The 25,123-nt window shown below is 39.3% G+C and overlaps 2 protein-coding genes across 5 annotated transcripts in view; one reads left to right on the top strand and one right to left on the bottom strand.

The window, feature by feature from the left end:
- The first annotated feature begins 2,953 nt into the window (after positions 1 to 2,953).
- On the top strand, positions 2,954 to 22,681 carry LOC110446041 (solute carrier family 28 member 3-like). 3 transcript variants are annotated; one of them, XM_021490995.1, is made up of 11 exons: positions 2,954 to 3,106; positions 6,174 to 7,176; positions 9,933 to 10,074; positions 10,484 to 10,678; positions 11,748 to 11,909; positions 12,264 to 12,389; positions 12,670 to 12,803; positions 13,313 to 13,481; positions 17,438 to 17,596; positions 18,275 to 18,455; positions 20,743 to 22,681. In XM_021490995.1, exons 2-11 carry the CDS (start codon positions 6,689 to 6,691, stop codon positions 20,928 to 20,930), a joined length of 1,944 nt encoding a protein of 647 aa, XP_021346670.1. In that variant the 5' UTR covers positions 2,954 to 3,106; positions 6,174 to 6,688; the 3' UTR covers positions 20,931 to 22,681. The 3 variants fall into 3 exon arrangements, with proteins under 3 accessions (XP_021346670.1, XP_021346669.1, XP_021346671.1); XM_021490994.1 differs by having other exon boundaries at positions 2,954 to 3,110; XM_021490996.1 differs by lacking the exon at positions 2,954 to 3,106 and adding an exon at positions 3,119 to 3,283.
- Positions 22,682 to 22,770: 89 nt separating this feature from the next.
- Positions 22,771 to 25,123, bottom strand: part of LOC110446040 (leucine-rich repeat and WD repeat-containing protein 1-like) — a 21,268-nt gene continuing 18,915 nt past the window's right edge. For both annotated transcript variants that reach the window (XM_021490992.1, XM_021490993.1), the window contains exon 17: positions 22,771 to 24,582. In XM_021490992.1, the coding sequence (XP_021346667.1) occupies positions 24,475 to 24,582 (108 nt within the window). In that variant the 3' untranslated portion in view covers positions 22,771 to 24,474. The remainder of the gene's footprint in view (positions 24,583 to 25,123) is intronic.

The raw sequence follows: 25,123 nt of genomic DNA, 5'->3' as shown, positions 1-25,123 counted from the left end.
GAAAATGTACTAAAAAGAGCCATAGAAAGAATCAGGGGCATATCAAACCTGTCATTTAGTGAAAAATCAAGAAAAGTTGGTTTGCCTTCGTCGGAATACAGAAAGTCTTCAGTAACAGAATAATCGCTAAATAGAATCTTGTGTTTGTCGCAATAAAAGCTCTCTAAAGCTGATAATGTATGTGACTTTAAAGCTTCTTGTATCTCGTAGAAGAAATCTCCCAGAATCACTCATCTTGGCGCGAAAAGGCTTCAAAACTCCACTTCACAACCACAACAAAACCAATCCGGCTAGATTCTACAATAGCACTCGAGGACATTCATTGTGGTATCAGAGACCTTTAAAACACGTATTCTTTTTACATGGACATCCATTTTCACGACAATGGAAACTGACGTTTTACGCCCGTAAATATAGATGTTTAAAAGCTGATTATCAATGTGTTACCGGACATAAAAAAAAATCCAATAATGAAATACTATTAAAACATCGACAAAAGCTAAGAAGCTTACAGCGACGTTTTCTACAGCGAAACATACCATTTTGAGACGTTTCACGTCTAAAATTGTCTGGAACTAATAAAAATCATACTCTTTAAAAAGATACATCTATCATCGGGTTTTTACGGAGGATAGAGAGAACTTGAAGATGATATAAGCTCCGAGATATGATTTATTGCACTTTCTAATTTAGGACATTGGACAGATCTGGAGGGTTCCGAAATCACGTCCGTATCGTTCCGTACCCGAATCCTAACTGTCTTACATATTCATTACATTAGTTTAACACACAGGTAACAAAGGCACAGGTAAATAGCAAGCTGATTGACAGATTTCAGCGCATGCACGTTCCTGTGTCTCGAGTGTTGGCTAGTAAAAGTAATCAATTGGGATTGGTTTGGTTTGGTTTAATTTTGTTAAACGTCCTATTAACAGCTAAGGTCATTTAAGTACATGTCTCCATGTGTGTAGTATACGCGTTTGTGTGTGTGTATGCAGGAGACATGGTATGTTGGTGTGCTTGCCTCTTTGTGATAGAGCGGATCTAATGCCGACGTTATAGTGCTATCTCACTGAAATGACATGCCGAAGCCTCCCAGCACAGCATTCCAACCGGTCACATTATACTGACAACGCTGAACCAGTTGTTGTCATTTCCCTAAATGCTGAACGTTAAACAGGGACTAACAACTACCATTTTAAAAACTTTGTTTGTCCCGGCATGGGGACAGAACCAATTGCCTTCCTCACCTGGGCGAACGCCCACATTGAAGCCAAAAGGAAATAAAAGGAAGTTAGAAGTAGAAAGAAAGATACAGATCCCAAATATTGCAATGGGTGCAGCAGATTTATTTTGGTCGCTTTTGTGTCCCCAAATAGAGGACACCAAAGCATATTCACAATTCTACAAGGTTTCCCAAATTAGTCGCCTCCTCCGATACATGCAGTGGGGAACAGCAGGTGTATTCTTTTCCAGATCCCCCGCCTGCAGGGTTAGGATGATACGTGCAGTTTAGTAATGGAAATTAAGACTCATTGACACGTACTGTTAATATAGTTACTTTGAAGAATTGCCATTCAAACATGCGTAATCAAGGGTTCATACATATTCCCGGTAAATGTAATAAATAAACACAAGCTAACATTGGTCGCTTCAGTGTCCAATTAAAAAAATTGTCACAAAAATGTATGTGAATTAATCTTAATTCAGAAAGAATATAAATCACAGATTGATAAGTTGAAATATTGAAGTGACGCACAAAATATAGTTCAAGAAGTTAATTGTCTGCACTTTTATAAAAATGTTCCTTGTGACACATCTGATATCTTTCGAGAGTTTTATCCACCCTGGTAATGATAACCTTGAGATAACCACAAATGAAATACACCTAAATAGTCAGAGATCGAGTATAATCCTTCTAACAACAATCTTTTCTTCCTGCTTTTTTACCCTAAAAGGGAGAAGAGAACAAGCGAGTGTGATTTGGTCTGAGCTTCGTTTAGGAAGGCATGATCGCGATTAAAAACGTTAAACGTAGTGCTACAAATAGATACAAGCCCATCCCTTCCGAGATTGATGTAAAGGAGGAATCGCTTAGTTAAGATCTAGTTGTTTCATGTGACGAAGTCGATAAAGTCAATAACAGCTCTCGGGAAACATAGGTACACGTGGTCACTTGACACTCGGAGGCTCACGGTGACAAGCCCTCGGGATAGCCTTAAAGCAAGATAGTTCAACGTCAGAGAAAGCCTGTCAATTCACAACTATGATTAGGAAATAAAATACATGTAGCAATAACAATGCTTAGCGCTGAAATAAACAAAAACACAACTTAATTTGTTACCTTTAAAATGTTTATCTGAAATAGCGAAACACACAGCTATAGGAGATGTGTTACTTATGTTCATCTGAAATCAGCTAAACAGTAACATCTTAAATGTTCATCTGAAATAAGCTAATTACTATATTAAAACCAAACATTACTAATATTAGTTTAAAAAATTGTGTTAAGCTGACTGAGATTTGGAGTTCTACCATGAGCAGCTGTTATGCCTAATGGAGATTATAGGTCAACAGCATGGTCAATGGGTCAACAGCAGCCATGTTGTACGGTCAACTGTTCAACAGCAATCAGGTGCACGTGTTATCATTTTTGTGCTACCATGCAGGAGCTAGGCTCGCCGAGGCGCCTCTGTACTTGTTGTATTGCCATTTTAACGACAGGCTGTGTATTTTACCATTGATAAAATATGTATAACAGTGCATGGTGCATACGAGACTGGGTGTATTGAACACTAGAGCGTGCGGTATATATGCCTGATCGTCCATTGTTGTTCTGTGATCATGTCCAACCACTAACCCATGTCGCAGTATCTAATGTAAACAACGGGCTAAATATAACCTACCGGAACTTTCAGTCACGTGTGTGTGGTGTGTGTGGTGTGTGCACAGTGTAGTCATAATCACCGGGTGTTATAAGACATGTGCGACGTTCTGAAAATTGACTGGACATTATTTCCTGTATGATATGTTCCTGATAATTGACGTCACTGTTACATAACTCGTGCCATGAGCGGAGAGAAGGCCAGAGAGACAGCAATCGTTTGTATGTATGTATATAATATGTCCTATATCGTGTGTTAGTATGTGTGTATAACAGTCGATATCGTCGGAAACTGGACAATGTGATTTCTTACGGATGTACATGTACAGGCAAGCACGTGATATATCAATGGGGAATGAGTATGATATCGATAATAGGCTGACATACCTTAGTGACATGGTAAGATTGTTTGATTTCGAACGTTTCTGCTGGGGTAATGGTATAAAATCGACCATTCAATTCAATTCAATAATTTTAATGCTCATTTATAGTAACATATTAAACAAACTCCATGAAAATTAAGTGAAAGTTTGATATGTAGAAATGTAGATTAAGAATGAGGCATTGCACTTTCTCGTAGACAAAGATTACCTGGAGGTAATGTAAGCGTGTACATCGTGTACGCTGTGAATGCTGTAATAAAATACCCAAGTACATTACACAAGTATACGAACCGGTGATGGTATATTGTATGTGTCTTGTTAGCTTAATTATACATCTGATAGTAGTCTCGCTGTATATGTGTAGTAGACGTTACAAACCTACAAATTCAAGTGATTACCTTAGTTTCACGACTACACATTAAAACCGGTGATAGTGTCGCTGTATAAACCTACAAAGTGGCTATTTATTCGTGGCTTGTTAGCTTATTTCAATTGCAAACAGGTAATGGCACTTCCTGTAAGTGGCTAATGAGTTAGCTTAAATTAGTACTACTGTAGCTGATTAGCTTAGTACTAGTACAAACCGGCATTGGTAGAGTATTGTTACACGTTTGGGGTGTTTAGATCGATTTTCGGTAACAATGCCTCTCTAAACCCCGCTAACGTGTAAAGTTACTCTAAACGCCTAGCTTAGTTTAGGTCCAAATATAGCTGTAACAAAGTATCATGTCCTTGTGGTATCGATGTACGTGGCTGGTAAGCTTTTGTCACAAATCGATCACTACAACTAAAACATTCAGGCTACCTACACATATACTTTTTATATTGGCATATTAGACGTGTTGGTTTAACATTATGCATTACTTAAATTCATTTACAATACAATACAATCATATCAATTGAAAGGATCTGGCGACAAGATATACATTTTATGTTATGCCATCACCTGTTAGGCGTGTTGGGTGTGTAAACGGATAATACGATTTCTAGACAACTGCACTACAAAGTGTTACTGTCCAGCGTGCTTGTACCGCCATACAGTTGTAGAAATAGTTATTTGTTAGCCCATACTAATGGTCTTCTAGCTGTTAATACGTAAGTATCTGCTAATTATGGTTGTACTTTATAGAAAGGTAATTATTCAAGGTTATGTAAAGAGACATTTTATTCTAAAATTCGACCATATGAGATCACACTTGGAACATCTATATAATGTTATACATGTACAGACATCTGTAAAGACGTAGCACGGGTAGAATGCGATAGCACGTGACGGAGTTGGGTTGATATACATCATGTTCTGTTACAGTCGCCAATGTTCGGTGGAGTGTGCAAAGAGATTTTTATAATTGGTCTGTTTGAAACACATGCAAATGAAACTAAAAAAAGCACAGGCTTGCTCCATATTTGAATTATCCCTCAGCTGTTTGATATTCAATAAAATATTAAAATATATTTCTAACAGAGAACTGTATTACATGTTTTTATGAAATCATGATAAACAAGACCTAGTACTTTATGCATGAACTCACCTGGCCAGATGGAATATTTTAAATCAATTTTATAATCCGATTTATAAATAGGAAATGGCTACCATATATAGTCTCAAGTTAGTGGGAACATTGGAACTGATTATCTGGTTGAGAGATCAAAACAACAGATGGGGAATGCATCCCCGGACCTCTTATCGCCTTATCGGGATGATAGCAGCTTGATAAAAGTGATACATTTAACTAATTGTCGAGTTAAAAAGACGACACTCTTATATTTACCATTCCAAATGGTCACTTTTTTTGTCCGCAAAAATTGAGGCGAAGCGAAAGTAAAATTAAGGTGCAAATCAAGGATTTGTAGTTTGGAAGGGGTTTTTAAAGGGACCCTGGGTCGAATCCCAAGGGGGGTTGGGATAAGTACCTTGCAGGTGATACATTTTTGCTATGTATTTGTACAAAACGGGCCGGTTTCGAGAAAACCGCCAATCGAACACACGCGCTGTCATGCTGGACAAACACATATCACCAACACCTTCTCTTGTATACGAGGTCTGAATCCCACATATAAAACAATTGCCGAGATACGATCTGGAAACCCGTATTTCGTTCTTTAAGTCAAGAGTATAAGTCGCGGTGTTCCTATGTTGGTACTCGACACAGCATCTCCTTAAATTGTACCTACATACCAAGACTTGAGTCGAAACATGAAAAAGTAACCAAGGTATTCTCCGGAAATCTATATTTCAGTATTTGAGATCAAGGCCAAAGGTCAGATAGAGGTCACCCTAGCACATGTACGTTTTGGTAGTCAACACAGCGCCTTGTACTTTGTACTTTCATACCAAAAATGGATCTTTAGGTGAGATTTGATCTAGAAACCTGTATTTCGGTAACTGGAGTCAAGGCCAAGGGTCAAATAGAGATCGGTTTGTTACCATTTTAGTACTCAAAACAATGCCTTCTCATTATATCATTACGAACAAATATCTCTTACTAGCAAACAGACGTATTATTTTCACGAGCGGCTAGATAATACCCGATCTTTTCATATAAAATATTTAGTTCGGCGGGCGTCTTAGAAGATATTCTTTAAACACAAACCTTGGCTTAAAATGTATACAGATATAGAAAATATAATGGCTCCTCAATTATTTCTCGTGTGTTATTGAATACAAACTACGAACACGAACAACACTCGTGAAACATTCCATTCGTAGCTAAGGCATACTTTTATTTTTAAAATCAAACGTACATGTTCGAAAGCAAAATTTTAAAATTCAAATATATCGAAATGTTTTATGCAAGCCATAAACAGCCATTAATATAATGTACTGGTATTGAATAAATACTATGTAAACTAAATATATGAGTGTTTGTGATGTATAGTAAGCTGACGATGTTACAATGTTACAGGTATGACGGACATTACCAGACGTGTAGACGTGGATCGATACACACGAACAGGTCTTTACTTATACCTGCATCTTGAAGACATGGTGTGATATGGCCAGAACCTGGACGTACCGCTACCAGTGATAGAAACACTCGATATAACCTGCTGTAGTGGTTTGATCAGTAGTAACATAATATACACAGATAACACAGACTGGGGTCAAATGCTTGGTCCAGAAGGAATTTCAAAATAGTGTTATCATTCATGAAATGTCACAGATGTAGGGTATCAACGACGGCCGGTTCTATCTCTCTCACGGAACCATTTCTACAAGGGGTTCCGCACCTATAATTTAATATTTGCATTTCGTAATCAGGACAACACTTGAGACCAATCCAAAGCGTTTAACCTTCCGATAAAGATTGGATCTGTGTTTATAGCAGTAACGTATTTATTGGTTTGATATGGTAATAAAGAGGAGTCTGCACCTACAATGTGTTGAGTCTCAAGCAGTGACGTAAAACCTCGCGCCAAAATGGATACCCACAAAAACTCAATCTCGCGCACCGTGTCAAGGGACACAATAAGTGATGGCTCCGAGGAACCACTAGTGTCACAACTTTTAACCAATGGAAAAGCAAGCGTTGTGGTGGACGTTGACGTTTTACCAGAGAAAAAAAGATCTTCTGAACGTGAACCTACGTTAATAACGGACACGTTCGGACAACTGTTGGACTACTGCTCCGACACTTTGGACTCGTGTAGATCAGCGACACAACGCTGGTTCAATGACGCCATTTTCATCGCTCTTGTCGTTGCATATATCATTTACATCGCCTTTATCATCGTGTTTGACACCTCGACCGCGTTCTGGACATGCGTGGACTTGGTTCTCGTCTTCTTGGCCGTTGTACACAGGTTCTGGGGGATCGCAACCCTACTGAGTCACGTGACAACACCTCTTCTTGAAATCCGTAGACGACACTGTTTCTTCAGTCAGAAACGACGGACTTTGGCGGGAAAGTAAGTGTTTCTAATATGCCCATTATGACTGATTGGTATTTGTGGAATTTAATCTTTGAATTCAATTTTTCAGAGAGCACGTTCCTTACACAGAAAGCGTTCAGAGTAATTTTACATGTTTAGGGGTTTAAATCGACTTCTGGTAAAAATGACATCCCCAATGATCATATATACGAGCATTTGGGTGTCATTTTTACCGACAGAACAAGACGACTTATTTATAACTCCTCCCCGACAGGACAAGATGACGTGTATTCATAACTCCATCTCCCCGACAGGACAAGATGGTGTGTATTTATAACTCCATCTCCCCGACAGGACAAGCTGACGTGTATTTATAACTCCATCTCCCCGACAGGACAAGATGACGTGTATTTATAACTCCATCTCCCCGACAGGACAAGGTGACGTGTATTTATAACTCCATCTCCCCGACAGGACAAGGTGACGTGTATTTATAACTCCATCTCCCCGACAGGACAAGATGACGTGTATTAATAGCTCGTTTTCCCCGACAGGACAAGATGACGTGTATTTATAACTCCATCTCCCCGACAGGACAAGCTGACGTATCTGTAACATACGTTAACGGGAGAACTACACAATAGTGTTTAACAACGTATCACTACCTTTCTAAAGTAACTAGAATTAGTCAATATTCCAGACTTCTGACGCTTTCGTTATGACTTCAAACATTGTCCAGTCTGTCACATTTCAGAATATTGCTAATATTTTTAACGTTTCATTGTCGTCATTTTGGCGGAACAGAACAGTCACACGTGAAAACAGAAAAAAACAAGAGTCTCGATCGGTCCATCTCCTGACTTTACCAAACAAAACCTTAAAATGACTGGCTCATCAAAATAACGTAATTATTTTCATTTTCCTGCTGTTTTCCAAATTCCAATGCTTGTTGAGTCTTGTTTTTATAACATTCGATTTACTGCTACATCCAATGCATTTTCCCCATATTAGCTTTGCTGACCCTCTGTCCACTATTCACGATGTTATTGTTTTGGAATTAAAAAAAAATGAAATGACACATTTCAATTGTTTCATGTATTAAAGGACCAAAGATATCATGCGCATGCAACGCTCTTTTCAAACGCTTCCCTATTTAGTGACCCTTGTGTCTTGACTTGGAAGAATTTGCTTACCGTTGTGTGACTTGTCTTGGACGAATTTGATGTCAGACCGTTTTTTGACTTGTCTTGGACGAATTAGCTGACCCTTGTGTGTCTTGTCTTGGACGAATTTGTTGACCGTTGTGTGTCTTGTCTTGGACGAATTGGCTGACCCTTGTGTGTCTTGTCTTTGACGAAGTGGCCGACCATTGTGTGTCTTGTCTTGGACGAATTGGCTGACCCTTGTGTGTCTTGTCTTGGACGAATTGGCTGACCCTTGTGTTTCTTGTCTTGGACCAATTGGCCGACCCGTGTGTGTCTTGTCTTGAAAGAATTGGCTGACCCTTGTGTGTCTTGTCTTGGACGAATTGGCTGACCATTGTGTTTCTTGTCTTTGACGAATCGGCCGACCCTTGTGTGTCTTGTCTTGGACGAATTGGCTGACCCTTGTGTGTCTTGTCTTCGACTAATTGGCCGACCCTTGTGTGTCTTGTCTTGGACGAATTGGCTGACCCTTATGTGTCTTGTCTTGGACGAATTGGCTGACCCTTGTGTGTCTTGTCTTCGACTAATTGGCCGACCCTTGTGTGTCTTGTCTTGGACGAATTGGCTGACCCTTGTGTGTCTTGTCTTCGACTAATTGGCCGACCCGTGTGTGTCTTGTCTTGGACGAATTGGCTGACCCTTATGTGTCTTGTCTTGGACGAATTGGCTGACCCTTGTGTGTCTTGTCTTCGACTATTTGGCCGACCCGTGTGTGTCTTGTCTTGGACAAATTTGCTGACCCTTGTGTGTCATGTCTAAGACAAATTTGGTGATATTTGTGTGTTTTGTCTTGGACGAAATGGCTGACCCGTGTGTGTCTTGTCTTGGACGAATTGGCTGACCCTTGTGTGTCTGGACGAATTGGCTGACCCTTGTGTGTCTGGTTTTGGACGAATTGGCCGACCCTTGTGTGTCTTGTCTTGGACGAATTGGCCGACCCTTGTGTGTCTTGTCTTTGACGAATTGGCTGACCCTTGTGTGTCTTGTCTTCGACTAATTGGCCGACCCTTGTGTGTCTTGTCTTTGACGAATTGGCTGAACCTTGTGTGTCTGGACGAATTGGCTGCCCCTTGTGTGTCTGGTTTTGGACGAATTGGCCGACCCCTGTGTGTCTTGTCTTTGACGAATTAACTGACCCTTGTGTGTCTTGTCTTGGACGAATTGGCCGACCCATGTGTGTCTTGTCTTGGACGAATTGGCTGACCCTTGTGTGACTTGTCTTGGACGAATTGGCCGACCCTTGTGTGACTTGTTTTGGACGAATTGGCCGACCCTTGTGTGTCATGTCTTGGACGAATTGGTCGACCCTTGTGTGTCTTGTCTTGGACGAATTGGCTGACCCTTGTATGTCTTGTCTTGGACGAATTGGCCGACCCTTATGTGTCTTTTCTTGGACGAATTGGCCGACCCTTGTGTGTCTTGTCTTGGACGAATTAGCTGACCCTTGTGTATCTTGTCTTGGACGAATTGGCTGATCTTTGTCAGATAGAAAAGCTGTGAAAAATGTGGTCATTGAGAAATATACAGCACGAGAAAAAGGATAATCATGTAAACTTTCACGAACTACACTTGTATTTCTATTTCCAGGCTTTTCACAGCGCTCCTGTTCGTGGCCATAGGGGTATACTTGGTATTGGACCTTTATGAAGAGCCGGAGAGACTGATCCCCCTCGGAGGCCTCCTTCTGTTCTTAGTCATCATGTTCGTCACGTCCAAGGCCCCGTCAAAGGTGACGTCACATCTACCTAATGTTTTCAAACGACCTTCATAATAAATTCGATTATTCTGACTCACTTTTAAAAGTGTGTGCATTATGGATTTGACAAAAACGAAGACTTTGCGGCGATATAATCCTAAGATACCGGGAAGCTATCTTTTGGTCAATTCACAAAAAAATGTTAATTCCTAAGTGACTGATAATACTGAATCTCGAATATGTTAATTGAAATTATAATTTTTGTGCTACAGAGCAGTTGCATCCAGAATAAGCAAGTGTTATTTCTGTATTAAGGGCAAAAATACTCCCGATATAAAAAGAATGTCATACCGGTTTATTCACAGATATGCATACTTTATTGTTTTGGAGTCGTTTGACGATGTCTTGTAATAAAGGAATCGGCATATGATATATTTTACAGGTACAGTGGCGGGCGGTACTGTGGGGCCTGCTGCTGCAGTTCCTGATGGGTATCGTGATCTTACGATGGCCCCCGGGCTACAGGGTGTGTAAAATGATGGGAGACGCAGTGGCGAAGTTCCTCTCATTCACCGACTACGGCTCCAAGTTTGTGTTCGGAGACAAAAACTATACTATGCACGTCGTGGCGTTCAAGGTAGGAAGCCTAACATATTTGTGTGTAACTGCGATTTTACGGAATTGTATGCGTGAAATACGCTTCCATATATTTACGCGTTTCAAAAAAATTACGACTAAATATGTATCTGTTGTTAAAGTAACGCTCGTCACTTTTTACGTCTACAGATCTCGCCTGTTGTATAAATCACATCCGTCACTTTCTGTCTCCTCCATTCCACTACGGTATATTTACATATCTCCCTTCTTCAGCTTAGTAAACTCCGACTGCGTATACATTAGCTTATACGCAATGAAAAAAAGGCTCGGCGGATTGATATCTGTTTCAAATATGGCGCCGTTCACGCTGCAGCGCATTAACTGTTCGGTGACAGCCATTGTTTGGTTCATAAACATCTAGAAACATGGAACATATTTTGGATCCATAATGTCTGATTATACAACAAAGGGATGCTGGCTAATTTCTTGTTCTATGGATGCACATTCAAAATTCTGACGGTAAAGCAAACAATGGCGGCTTCCTTTTGCGACGTTTGACCACATCACTACCAGAACAGTGTGTCAATTCATGTACATAACGACAGTTATAAATGAATAATTATGTTCGAAGTGCTAACGCACACCATAGATTATGTTCGTTGCCAACTGCGTTCATACTACCGTATACGCCGTCAAAAAATGCAGGTCAATCCTTAAATAGAAGCATTACCAGGAGAAATTGCGTTCATAGAGCTATGAACGCAATTCGATCAGCGTCATTATGAAGTGTTTTCCCCGCCTCGATTAGCCTGAGACAAACGTTAGAAGCAAACATTTTGGTGACGTTAGACTGGTCCATGAATCTCTTTTGCACTGACGTCACAGACACTTCAATATCGAAAATATAGAAGAATATCTTTTCCATGTCTATAATAACTACAAATTAAGAATTTAAATATAAGGATTGAACAGCACTTTTTCAATGTTCATGCCGGTATGAACGCAAAGTAATGCCATTCAATCCTTATGTACAAATAACGCCCTTCACTTTCTGTTTTCACCATTTCACTCCGTTGTATAAAAACGTCCGTTATTTTCTGTCTCCACAGATTCTGCCGGTGGTGGTGTACTTCAGTGCCGTGGTGTCTATCTTGTACTACTGGGGAGTAATGCAGATCGTCATTAAGGGACTGGCCAAACTGTTCCAGTACACCATGAAGACCACAGCCGTCGAATCCTTCGCCACGGCGGCCCATATCTTCATCGGACAGGTGAGAATTGAAGATTCTTTTCAACAGGTGATACAAACGGACAGATAAACCTGACAAGTAAACTTTTGATCCATTCTAAGCCAGATTGGTTGAATTCATATGGGGTTAAATTCGCACATATAATACACCTAGTTAACCAGGCCCCATACGAATCAACGTCCGACTGACCTATGACCTCCATGATTTTACCGTTCACTGATCGGCGTATATTGAAAGATGACATCTACTGTTGCATTTAAGCCGTACCACGAGTTCAGCTTCGGGCTTACATTTGTTGAAAGGTATCGTCTATCGCGACCTTGTATCTGTTTCTTCGAGATACACATTTTTTAAGACTGGCATCTGTATTAACAGGTAGTATCTACTGTGGCCCTGAAGCCGTTCCTCCGGGATCTCACATTGTCTGAGCTCAACGCCGTGATGACGTCAGGGTTTGCTACCGTGGCGGGAACAGTCATCGCCGCCTACATCGAGTTCGGGGTACGTATTATACACCTAAAGTGACATTTAGTCACATTATCGCATCGAACTTACATTGGGTCCACCGCATGGATTTAAAGAACGATAACGTAATAGTTTGACCACAAGAAGCATCTGACAGTGAATGTAGTTATTGGCAATATATTTATTTAAAATTACCAAACACACCATTCGTAGAAAATTACAATCCATATGTTCATTTTGTTTGAACCACTCTTACGTGTACCAAGTGAAGCTAATTTTCTAAAATATATTCAATTTGCTTTTTTTCGAAATTCAGGTTCCAGCCGAGCACGTGATTACGGCGTCATTCATGTCAGCCCCGGCTGCATTAGCAGTGAGTAAACTCAACTGGCCGGAAACGGAAGTACCGCAAGGAGACGAGAAGGATATCTACGTAAAACTTAATGTCGGGTAAGCCTCGAAGGTCATGTCAGAATATCACAATGTCGTTATAGATCTAGTACAGTGTATAGGAAGTATGCAATGAGTATATGTGATGCTTAACAACCCAAACCTGTATGACTTACCGCTTGGTGAAGCTAATGAGCTGGAAAAATAAGAAGTTATGGCCCAGAAAAACCATGACTTTATTTCTGTATTGTTAATCTCATTGCTAAAATATATGAAATCTTTATTTATTTTACATCGTTTTTGATTTTTGTTTTATAAAACCAAAATTTCACTCGTGGTCGGGTAGGTGTCCTAAAACCTTTTCAGTCGGATCTTGAAATCCAACCCTGGCCGTCTTGGTGAAAGACGAGTGCGTTATCCACGACGCCATCTGACCATTGTTATCCACAATGCCATCTGACCATACACATTTAAACACGTTAACAGTTGCTGTTTTATAATCAATACGATCGTTCATAAGACAAAACGGATATTTCCTCAATAAGATGTTTCCGAATGTTTTTCAACAGGAACGAACACAACGTAATGGAGGCAGCCTCGGCTGGTGCTTTGACGGCTATCAAACTTATCTCCTACGTCACTGTTAACCTCATCGCCTTCATCTCACTCCTCGCCTTCCTAGACTATTTCTTGTCCTTCATGGGATCACGTGTCGGTCATCCAGAGGTCACGTTCCAGGTAAACATTAGAAAAAAATACCCCGCAGGCGTAAACGATGTTTGTGTTTGTATTTTTAGTGTGTTGTCCTTTTGACTGCTGTTAGATACTTTGTCAATTACAGAGCACACGTCAGAAATAACGACTCTAACTCTTTCCGTACCGTTGTCGTGTACACACGACAACAATATGACATCCTGGTCCCCGTTGTCGTGTACAGACGACAAAAAAGGGCCGTCTCATCCCCGTTGTCGTGTACACACGACAAGAAACTGTGATGTAATTTGCCTGATGTTTAGTTGGTTATCGCACGAGACTGTCGCCAAAAAACAATTAATTGTCGCTAAAATCAGAACCCACCAGTTTGGAAGAAATAATTTTATTTGTGCAAAGTACACTTTTTTATTATGTGACTTAATGTTTTCGCATTTGCCTCAAGATGTTTGCGTTTGGTGCCTCAAATGTAAACAAGATGGCGGCAACTTAATTCGATACGATCACTCGTAAATTCATCATCAGATGTTTGTTGAGACTTATGGAAGTAAATGTAAATTTGAATATTCTAATATAAGTCTTGATGAAATCTACTTGTATTTAAAAAAAACCTCAACGACTCCACATTCGTAACCATAATCAATCCCCATTGAAAACCTGCACTACAACCATAGGTGGTGGGCACGTCTATCAAAAAAAAAAAAAAGAGTTTTATATATATATATATATATTTTTTTTTTGATAGACGTGCCCAACACCTATGCTACAACGCTGTGTTAAATACAATGAATCGTATCGTTTATTGCCAGACAAATGTCGATTTCTCAGTCATAATCAGCTGCCAGTTAGTCATTATGCTGCGAAAATGAAGAAGTGTTTGTCTATGAACAAGAACATGAAACAATAACAATATTTGTTCACGGTTACCTGTTTAATTCTTGCGGCAATTACACCTAGTCTTAAATGTATATATTAATAATCCGCCATTTTGTTATATGTGCGGGGGCGAGTCTAATAAGTACATCCGGTACGGACTCCGGACCGGAGTTGCGGTACGGAAAGAGCTAAACACTCGACTTACTGCTTTATTCAATCTAATTAAAATTATATCTTCACACCGCTCCCGTTTACTGATATGTCGCGTTGAAGATCTAACAACATCCCGTAGAGGGTCATGTTCAGGCGACCTTTGCATTAACCAATCAGATGAGAGCTTACGCATTTCTGTAAGTGATGATGTAATGATTTCGGAACACACTTGCTATTTTAAAAGACCGAGAGGTGTCAAATGAGCATCGAAAATGGCGGCGCCCATGACACCACGCCGTGTCTATCTACAAGACAACGTTTGTACAATTTGTGGATTTTGCTTTGAAATAAGAGAGACTTCCTCTTCTGATGATGTTGTCGTTAAAAAGTTTAACAACCTGAAACTAAATTAACCAATGACAGGCTTCGCAATATTCAAACTATCACTGGACCAGACGAAAAAATGGATTTTGGGCTACGAGGTGTCTGCATTAAATGCCACAGGTCCTGCTTTCTGATTGGTTGAATGAAAGAGTTATGTCGCGTTATGATTGGCTTGTTATAAATGCGATAATGTATTCATGTTGACCTCTGACGTGACCCTCTATGGGATGTTGTTAGATCTTCAACGCGACATATCAGTAAACGGGAGCGATGTGAAGATATAATTTTAATTAGATTGTGCTTTATTTATCCACAGTATGAAAAAACTGCTATTGGAACTACAAATATAACTTAAACCTAATACTTAGAAGCAATAAGCCGTTTTTAAAGAGCAAGACCGAAAATCAACACTAAGTGCAGTAAACAAAGGCGTGTAATTTAGTGATTTTTGACCAACTCAAAATCGTTTTAAATTTTCAGCTCAGCTCATCCTTAAGTTCATGGTAATAATGTTGTGAAGGATACTGTTTGATTTTATTTTTCATTGTCCGGGTACCAAGGTATTTCAACTTTGTATTTAGTGAACGGATGTCCCCTTTGGGGTTCAGAGGGGCTTGGACTAAAAGAGGAAACGGTGGTTATCTTTAAAAGACTATTAAATACGGAGGATGGACCTTACTTGACATGGAGCTTTTATGAGCTAAGATAATCCAATATTGTATGAATGAATGAATGAATGATCCCCTTCCGGAAGTATGGCCCTCTCCCTGGGATATTCTACCGGATGGGATCAAAATGGGGGTGGGGGTACAAGTTAATCTTCGAAAAGAGCATGGATGATTTTATGATAATGATAACTTGCGTTGTACAAATGATTGGTATGAACCACCTTAGGACAAAAGGAGGACACAAAGGAGGAAATAAGGATTATTAATAATATTTAAAGGCCATTTTCTAAGTATGGGATCGTACGAAAATTTGCATCCTTTTGTCAAGGTAAGTCATTGTTGTATAAATAAGGGATGTATTTCACCAGGACAGAGGGATCAGGCTCAAAATGAAAAATAAATGTTTCTTTTTAACAACTTCTCGATCCACCAAGAGACTAGAGTCTCGATCCACCAAGAGAATAGGGTATCGATCCACCAAGAGACTAGAGTATCGATCCACCAAGAGACTAGGGTCTCGATCCACCAAGAGACTAGGGTCTCGATCCACCAAGAGACTAGAGTATCGATCCACCAAGAGACTAGAGTCTCGATCCACCAAGAGACTAGAGTCTCGATCCACCAAGAGACTAGAGTCTCGATCCACCAAGAGACTAGAGTCTCGATCCACCAAGAGACTAGAGTCTCGATCCACCAAGAGACTAGAGTCTCGATCCACCAAGAGACTAGAGTCTCGATCCACCAAGAGACTAGAGTCTCGATCCACCAAGAGACTAGAGTCTCGATCCACCAAGAGACTAGAGTCTCGATCCACCAAGAGACTAGAGTCTCGATCCACCAAGAGACTAGAGTCTCGATCCACCAAGAGACTAGAGTCTCGATCCACCAAGAGACTAGAGTCTCGATCCACCAAGAGACTAGAGTCTCGATCCACCAAGAGACTAGAGTCTCGATCCACCAAGAGACTAGAGTCTCGATCCACCAAGAGACTAGAGTCTCGATCCACCAAGAGACTAGAGTCTCGATCCACCAAGAGACTAGAGTCTCGATCCACCAAGAGACTAGAGTCTCGATCCACCAAGAGACTAGAGTCTCGATCCACCAAGAGACTAGAGTCTCGATCCACCAAGAGACTAGAGTCTCGATCCACCAAGAGACTAGAGTCTCGATCCACCAAGAGACTAGGGTCTCGATCCACCAAGTGACTATAGTCTCGATCCACCAAGTGACTAGAGTCTCGATCCACCAAGAGACTAGAGTCTCGATCCTTTAAGAGACTAGAGTCTCGATCCACCAAGAGACTAGAGACTAGAGTCTCGATCCACCAAGAGACTAGAGTCTCGATCCACCAAGAGACTAGGGTCTCGATCCACCAAGTGACTATAGTCTCGATCCACCAAGTGACTAGAGTCTCGATCCACCAAGAGACTAGAGTATCGATCCTTTAAGAGACTAGAGTCTCGATCCACCAAGAGACTAGAGACTAGAGTCTCGATCCACCAAGAGACTAGGGTCTCGATCCACCAAGAGACTAGAGTCTCGATCCACCAAGAGACTAGGGTTTCGATCCACCAAGAGACTAGGGTCTCGATCCACCAAGTGACTAGAGTCTCGATTCACCAAGAGACTAGGGTCTCGATCCACCAAGTGACTATAGTCTCGATCCACCAAGTGACTAGAGTCTCGATCCACCAAGAGACTAGGATCACCATAGTTAGTCATTTGTGTGTTGGGACGGAAGGCTACAAACTTCGGCACTGGTCTGATATAAAAAAAAAATATCATGGTCTGATAGAAATAAAATATCAAAATAGAAATACCGTAGTTATTCATTGGTGTGGTGGCATAATAAAATTTAGTAGAAAGGAGCCCAAACTTTCACATTAACGATTTTTGTTACAGTTCCTGTGTTCGTACACATTCATGCCCTTAGCCTTGGTGATGGGCGTTAGATGGCAGGACTGCGGCAAGGTAGCGGAGCTCATAGGCAAGAAAATATTCATCAACGAGTTTCTGTCCTTCGCCGATCTCGGGACGATGATCAAGAACGATGAAATCAACGTAAGTTATGTACAATATCAAGTTCCGGTGGTGTTTTCAAGTGTACTACTTCCTGTTGACCCTTTCCCGGTAAACTGAGCCCGTAAGGTGATATTTGCCGATTTAACATAGAAGAGCAAACTTATCAACAATTCTTAGTCTATAATTTTAACTGGACAGTCAGTTAGCAATCACTTCACTCTATAGTAACAGCTGTTTAATCCTCTCTTCACATGGTCTAGATACTGTGATAACGATACGGTCCAAAAAGATAAAAGTGTATCTGGAGAAAATGTTTACAAAATCATTTTGGCGTTTGTATCTGCTACGTTTTTGAATGACAACAAAATGTGTTGCATAGATATATTTACAATAACTATGAATAAAGAAGGAAATTCAGAGAAAAACGTACAAGGACACCATACTTTTTGGCGCTGCCTGTTAAATAGCCAGACGAACCAGACCACATTTTCTATTCCAATCAAAAGCTACTTTCCACATGTTTGAGTGAAATGTATGTTTAATTGTCCTTTTCTTCAACATTCAATGATGACGTCAAAAACACTTGCGATGTGTGCAGTTTGTGCACAGCATACAAAAAGTAAGGGCAAAGAAACTGGTCTTCATGCGATACAAATGCTTACATCCGGTAATAGATTGTCATATAACATGTTGATTTCTGTTTCTCTCTTTAAAAAGGAACGTTCTGTTGTGATAGCTACCTACATCCTGTGCGGGTTCGGCAGTATAGCAGCCATGGGGATCAATCTCGGTGCGTTTACCGCTGCGGACCCCAGCAGACAAAAAGACTACGCAAAAGGCATGCTCAGGGCAATGATTGGCGGGAATGTCGCGTGTTTCATGACCGCGTGCGTTGCAGGTGAGATACTTTAACCAAGATATGTTGATTCCAATTATTAGTCCCCTACCGGTGACAATAGTTTTCCTTCGATGTTAGTCAGCGCTCTAGCGGCTTCATTCCTTAAGGGATTTTAATCAAACTTTACACAAATACAAAGGACCATAATATCTCGGACAAGGTCGAATTTCAGGGTTGTTGGTCAAGGTCAAGGTCTCTTTTACTATTTTTAGAAAATCCTTGTCAGCGCTCTAGCGGCTTCATTCCTTGAGGGATTTTTATCAAACTTCATACATTTACAAAGGACCATACTATATCGGACAAGTTTGAGTTTCAGGGTTGGCAGGTCAATGTCAAGGTCACCGTTACTATTTTTAGAAAATCCTTGTCAGCGCTCTAACGGCTTCATTCCTTGAGAGATTTTGATCAAACTTTACATAATTACAAAGGAACATGATATCCTGTAGGATACCTATAAACAATATATAACTTTCAAGTTCAAAGGGCCGTAACGCTGTTAAACTGTTTAACTGAATTAAACTGGATAAGTAACACATTATTACACATTGGTGATGATATTCACGTCTCTTAATCACAATTGCTGGTAATTGATTTAATATCACAAAAGCAACAAAATATAACAATCATGTTTTTTTTTATATAATTCCTCTGTCATAATACTAACATTACAATTTCACCGGGTCCGAAGGACCAAGGTGAACTTATGCCATACCGTGGCGTCCGTCGTCCGTCCGTCCGTCCGTCGTCTGTCCGTCAACAATTTCTTTAAACGACTTCTTCTTCTTAACCACTGATTGGAATTTAACTAGATTTGACTGGAAGTATCCCTAGGTGGTGGGAATTCAAAATTGTACAAATGGTGGGGCTGACCCCCAGGGGGCTGAGGGGCGGGGCAAAAAGGGGGCAATTTGGCTATATTGCTTTAAGTGACATCTCCTCTGGAACTAAGAGAAGGATATCAACCATACTTGACTGGAGGCATCCCTAGGTGGTGGGGATTCAAAATTGTAAAAATGGTTGGGCTGACCCCAAAGGGGGCTGAGGGGCGGGGCCAAAAGGGGGCATTTTGACTATATTGCTACAAACGACTTCTTCTGTAGAACTATGCATTGGATATCAATCATATTTAATCAGAAGCATTCATGGGAGGCAGGGATCCAAAATTATACAAATGGTGTGGCTGACCCCCGTGGCGGCTGAGAGGCGGGGCCAAAAAGCGTTATTTAGCTATATTTCTTTAAGCGACTCCTCTGGAACTAAGAGAAAGATATCAACCATATTTTACCGGAAGCATCCCTAGGTGGTGGGGATTCAAAATTGTACAAATGGTGGGGCTGATCCCCCAGGGGTCTGAGGGCTGGGCCAAAAGGGGGCAATTTGACTATATTGCTACAAACGACTTCTTACGTAGAACTTTACCATGGATATTGATCATATTTGGTCGGAAGCATTCATGGGAGGCAGGGATTCAAAATTGTACAAATGGTGGGGCTGACCACCCGGGCTAAGGGGTGGGGCCAAAAAAATGTATTACTTGGAAATGGTTGAGATCCCCACCATATAACCATATATACAATTGCTGAATATAAAGAGAGGAATGCACATTTGCTTCCAGGATGGCTCTAGGGTCTGGCCCCACCCTTGTAGACTTAACCCCTGGGTCATTACTTTGAAACGGTTAAGATCCCCACCCCAAAACCATATATACAATTGTTGGTCATAAAGAGACGAATGCAGTCGTGATATTAGAATTGACCCCAGGGTCTGCCCCCCCCTTGCAGACATAACCCCTGGGGCATAACTTTGAAACGGTTGAGATCCCCACCCCATAACCATACATAAAATTGCTGGGCATAAAAATTAAATACAGATATGCTACCAGGATTGGCCTTTGGGTCTGACATATTCCCTTGGATCTCATTTGGAGAATATTTTGCCATGATTGCTTAGGTATCCAGGTGTGCGATACAGGCCCTCTGGTCCTCTTGTTATTACATTAAAATCAGTTACAAGCTAATTGTATACTTTTCATTTGCTCAAATTAACACCAAAGGGCAACATTTTTATAAAGCATTACAGTGTAATAGCTAGCGGGGGACGGTAGGGGACATACATTGCTTTAGTAATAGCTAGCGGGGGACGGTAGGGGACATGCAATACTCAGTATGCTTGTTTTATATATTTTCTACACTTTACACGTGTCAGTTCTACGGTCGTTAAATGTATATCGATGCGTATTTATTTGACGACTTGTGCAATGGTTAACGTTGACATCTTTTACTTCCAGGTATACTATACCAGGGAAATCCGTTACAGAACTTAAACCTTAATGTTACCACCACCGTAAACTCCACCTTCGTGAACGGTTCCTCACTTGGCACCAGTATACCAATGTTCAATGGTTCGTTCTTGTCCAACAGTTCCTCGGTGTTCACTAATTCGACGTTAGGTAATATGCTTAATGGTACATTATGATGACGTCAATTTCGTAGTTGTTTGCTGGCGGAATTATTTGTATGGTAACTTTATATATATCAGTGTGTTGTGATAAGTTTTTGTGGTGGGCTTATTACAAGTCATATACAAGAGATCGAGACAACATTATTACGTTGATTAGAAGGCGTACCAGATAGGCCTATATATGCAAGAATAATCGTAAAATTTACCGCCGGCTCCATACTCATTAAACCATACTCATGCTCAGATCCTGTTTTCAAGATCAAATTGGTGCTGCCCTCTAAGGAGAATCTTAATAATATAGAAACGAAAGTGGTGAGTTTCAGCTTAGCTTTAATGAATCAGTATTATGTTGTAGATTACGTTGCTAGCTTTACATGTAAACATATTTTTTATAAAGAATTGAGCACAAGTGATGACCATTCTTAAACGCCATAGTGATTGCATGCATTAAAGTAGCAAGTCATATATATATTACATGAAATCCAACTATTTCAACGAAGGTGATCAATGAGTTGTCATTGTATCCAGAGTAAATGAAAGTTATGCTTGTTAAAGAGTATTTGTATCATTAGCCGTGTGTGAGAGAATCACCTTTGAATTAGTTTAACTTTGTGTAAGGGTTGTATTTGTTATAGTTAAACTGTTTGCAAGATGATTTAAAAAAAAAGATATCTGGTCATTTAAGTTAGAGAAGTTTTTGTAAGAGGTTTGCACAAGTAACAAAATTCTGTGTGGATTGATTGCATTTGTAACAGTATATGTAGAACGAATGGTAGAAGGTTTGTAAGAAAATTGCATTTCTGTCAGTATTCCTGGTCGGTGGTAGAGCAATGGATCTTTGTGTCGGAGAATGTATGTTTCAACAGAATGTGTGTGTTAATTGTAGAGCTCTATGTAAGAGGTTGGAGCAGGAAGATAATCATGGCCAGGAAGTCATATAGATTCATTATACAACTTATATAAAATGTACCTAAAGCTTTAACAATCAATGTGTTGTGTAGTTTATTAGTGTATGTGTTGAGACACTTTTGTCTCAGAAGAGACAATGCCAAAGATTTCCTGCATTTTGTCAAAAAAATTTGCCTTTAGTTATCGACTTAATTTCAAATGACATAGTTAAGTTAGGGTCAATTAAGTAATTTGGGGTACAAGTGATAATAATGACCTTAAATTCAGATTCTACATTTGGGTTAGTTTAGTTAGGGGTTAATTAAGTAATTCGTGTACAAGTGATAATAATGACCTTAAATTCAGATTCTACATTTGGGTTAGTTTAGTTAGGGTCAAGTAAGTAATTCGTGTACAAGTGATAATAATGACCTTAAATTCAGATTCTACATTTGGGTTTAGTTAGGGCCAATTAAGTAATTCGTGTACTAGTGTAATAATGACCTTAAATTCAGATTCTACATTTGGGTTTCAATAGTGAGAGTAAGGAAAGACAACTCTGGGTAGAGATTGGGATAGAGCAAGATCAGGGTTGTCATTACGTCATAAAAATTGACAAATTTCTGCATTTTATTGCTGTGGCTCAAATAAGAATGTACAAGGTACGACATTGCTCCCTTGATTTTGTTATATTGGCTCTACCTATTTTACAAGTTGAGTGTTTGATAATGAATAAATACAGTATGAAAATACTTATTTGTTTGGTCATTATTCATCCATGTTTTAGCTTGGACAGAAATAAGTTGATATGCGTTCACTTCCCACAGCTCTATGCTGTACACACAATCCACTCTGCCGAAATCTTGTCATTTCTACCGTGCTTGATTTACATGTGACATATAAACTTGTTGTTGACTTGATATGACAAAAGGCCAATCATAGCACACAGAAAACAACAAACGATATATCACTTTTCAGACATTTATTATGGTTTCATTAGTAGAGTAACAGAAATACTTAGATTCTGAAAAGGAAACTAAAACTTTTGAAATTTTAAAATTCGTTTAAAATCAAGCAAATATTGGTAGTAAAATGTGGATATTAAATAATTAAACAAAGGATTTAAGAAATGCAACAAAAATTTAACTAACATATGGTAAATTTCTCATCAACAAAAATGCAATGTTTCTCTTCATATAAAGTAAATAAATCAGTTCTGAATAAATATTTGAAAAAAGAATGTTGAAAACTGAACTTTAAATGCTTTAATACCTTGCATACTGTATTTTGTGGTCACAAACTAGTTTAATTAAAATCGTTTAAAAAGTTAAAACATGATGACAAAAAGTGCAGTTTAAAAAAAAATATAGGGAAAATGTTAAGAGAAATTTGAAATAAAATATGTTTTATAAGGAAAATAAAAATGGATCATTAACATTTCTGAAAGTGGCACAACAAAGTAATCCTTTACAAAACTAATATAAAATGTATATAGTCTATATACTGTTATATAGTATACACAACATATCAGAGTGTCAAGCACCTGTAGCCTGAAAACATATGTAACAATTACCGACATACAGATACTAAGATTGTTTTGATAATATTTGAACACTGTAAATATTCAGATTATTAATAACGTAATTGTTCTATATATAAACCATATTTGTCATTTTAAAGGAAAACATTATATTGTCAAACTTAACAACACTTTCTACAACTGCTTTCCTTTGTTCTGCACAATCGTTCAATATAAAATTTACAAAGGGAGATAATACTGTACCAAGGGAGGTTACTCACACACTCTCTTTACAAAGGGAAGCAATCCAGTGACTTTGTTTGGCACCAAATGTTTTCATATTACTATTTATAAAAATAATATTTACAAGAAAATACGTAACATTTTGGCCGGCACTGGATATAGATTCAACACAAACTAACAATTTTCATAACTGTCTCAACTTTTTTTTCTTTGTTCAATTGAAGATGCAGCTACATCCAATAATGTATCAGCTTTATTTGCTGATATATACAGGAAAACTAAAATAAAGATCATTCAGTAATATTGGGAGTTATTTTTATAATCTTTATATATTAGTTCTTTGTAGATTTGCTTAACAAAAAATACCTGAACTATATCTGTACATGGTACTTTATTACTGTGGGACCCAGGAATTATCAAAACATATAATTTCCCTGATGCCATTTGGTAAACGGGACTGGGACAAGTTTTGCTGATGCCATGATTTGCTTTTGGGACCAGGCAGTTAGTTTTCAGGGTTGCCATGTGACATCAGTGATTTATTTGTAAGACTACATTTTTATCTGTAGCTATATCACATCAAATGGTACAACTATGCATGTAGGTACATGTAGATGTATATCAAAATACATGTATTCACACTGTTGCTGAGCTGTATTTACAGATACACAAAACTGGCCATAATCACAGCCTATCAGAGCTGTATTAGACACATACAAGGACAAGTATTCAGTTACACACAATGGCACAGAGCTTTGTTTCCTGATTCACACAATGTCACAGAGCTTTGTTTCCAGATTCACACATTCACAGATATGCGTTTCCAGATTCACACATTCACAGAGCTTCGTTTCCAGATTCACAGAGCTTCGTTTCCAGATTCACACATTCAGAGTTTCGTTTCCAGATTCACACATTCACAGAGCTTCGTTTCCAGATACACACAAGGTTGTTGTCTGTACCACACACCAGGTAGTCTCTACTGTGGTTCACAGCTATTGAGTTAATCACAACTCCCTGCAAAGCAAAAGATTATATAAAGACATTTTTAAACAGAAGTGAAGCAAATTTATTAAAACAGTAATTGACTATCCATGTTTAGAACTAAAAATAAGAATACAGGGGCCTTGAATCAATCATCTGGTTTTGCATAGATCAGCAGGTCCATAGGTCAATTGCTCTTTGGTCAGGTAATAGAATGCATATAGACATTCAAAGAACCTATTTTATCAAGTTGAACTTAATTTCTTTCACCTTTATTAATGCATTAAAAACAAATTGTATAGAAACATGTGTGATTAATTTTTCTTCATTTGCAAAAATGATTATAAACAAAACTCTGAGCACCATTACAAACCTTCTCAGTGACCAACTCTGAGCACCGTTACATACCTTCTCAGTGACCAACTCTGAGCACCGTTACATACCTTCTCAGTGACCAACTCTGAGCACCGTTACATACCTTCTTAGTGACCAACTCTGTGCACCATTACAAACCTTCTCAGTGACCAACTCTGAGCACCGTTACATACCTTCTCAGTGACCAACTCTGAGCACC

This window comes from Mizuhopecten yessoensis, unplaced genomic scaffold (genome assembly GCF_002113885.1).
Source record: "Mizuhopecten yessoensis strain PY_sf001 unplaced genomic scaffold, ASM211388v2 scaffold2461, whole genome shotgun sequence".
Classification (NCBI taxonomy): Eukaryota; Metazoa; Mollusca; class Bivalvia; order Pectinida; family Pectinidae; genus Mizuhopecten; species Mizuhopecten yessoensis.
The sequence above is the reverse complement of the archived record's forward strand: the minus strand, read 5'-3'. Positions and strand labels throughout refer to the sequence as shown.

Bases quoted from the DNA above. Each gene is read 5' to 3' on its own strand.
- LOC110446041 (XM_021490995.1), top strand. From the start codon at position 6,689: ATGGATACCCACAAAAACTCAATCTCGCGCACCGTGTCAAGGGACACA. The intron at 12,804-13,312 runs GTAAGCCTCGAA...GTTTTTCAACAG, and splicing joins TACGTAAAACTTAATGTCGG to GAACGAACACAACGTAATGG. The intron at 18,456-20,742 runs GTGAGATACTTT...TTTTACTTCCAG, and splicing joins CATGACCGCGTGCGTTGCAG to GTATACTATACCAGGGAAAT.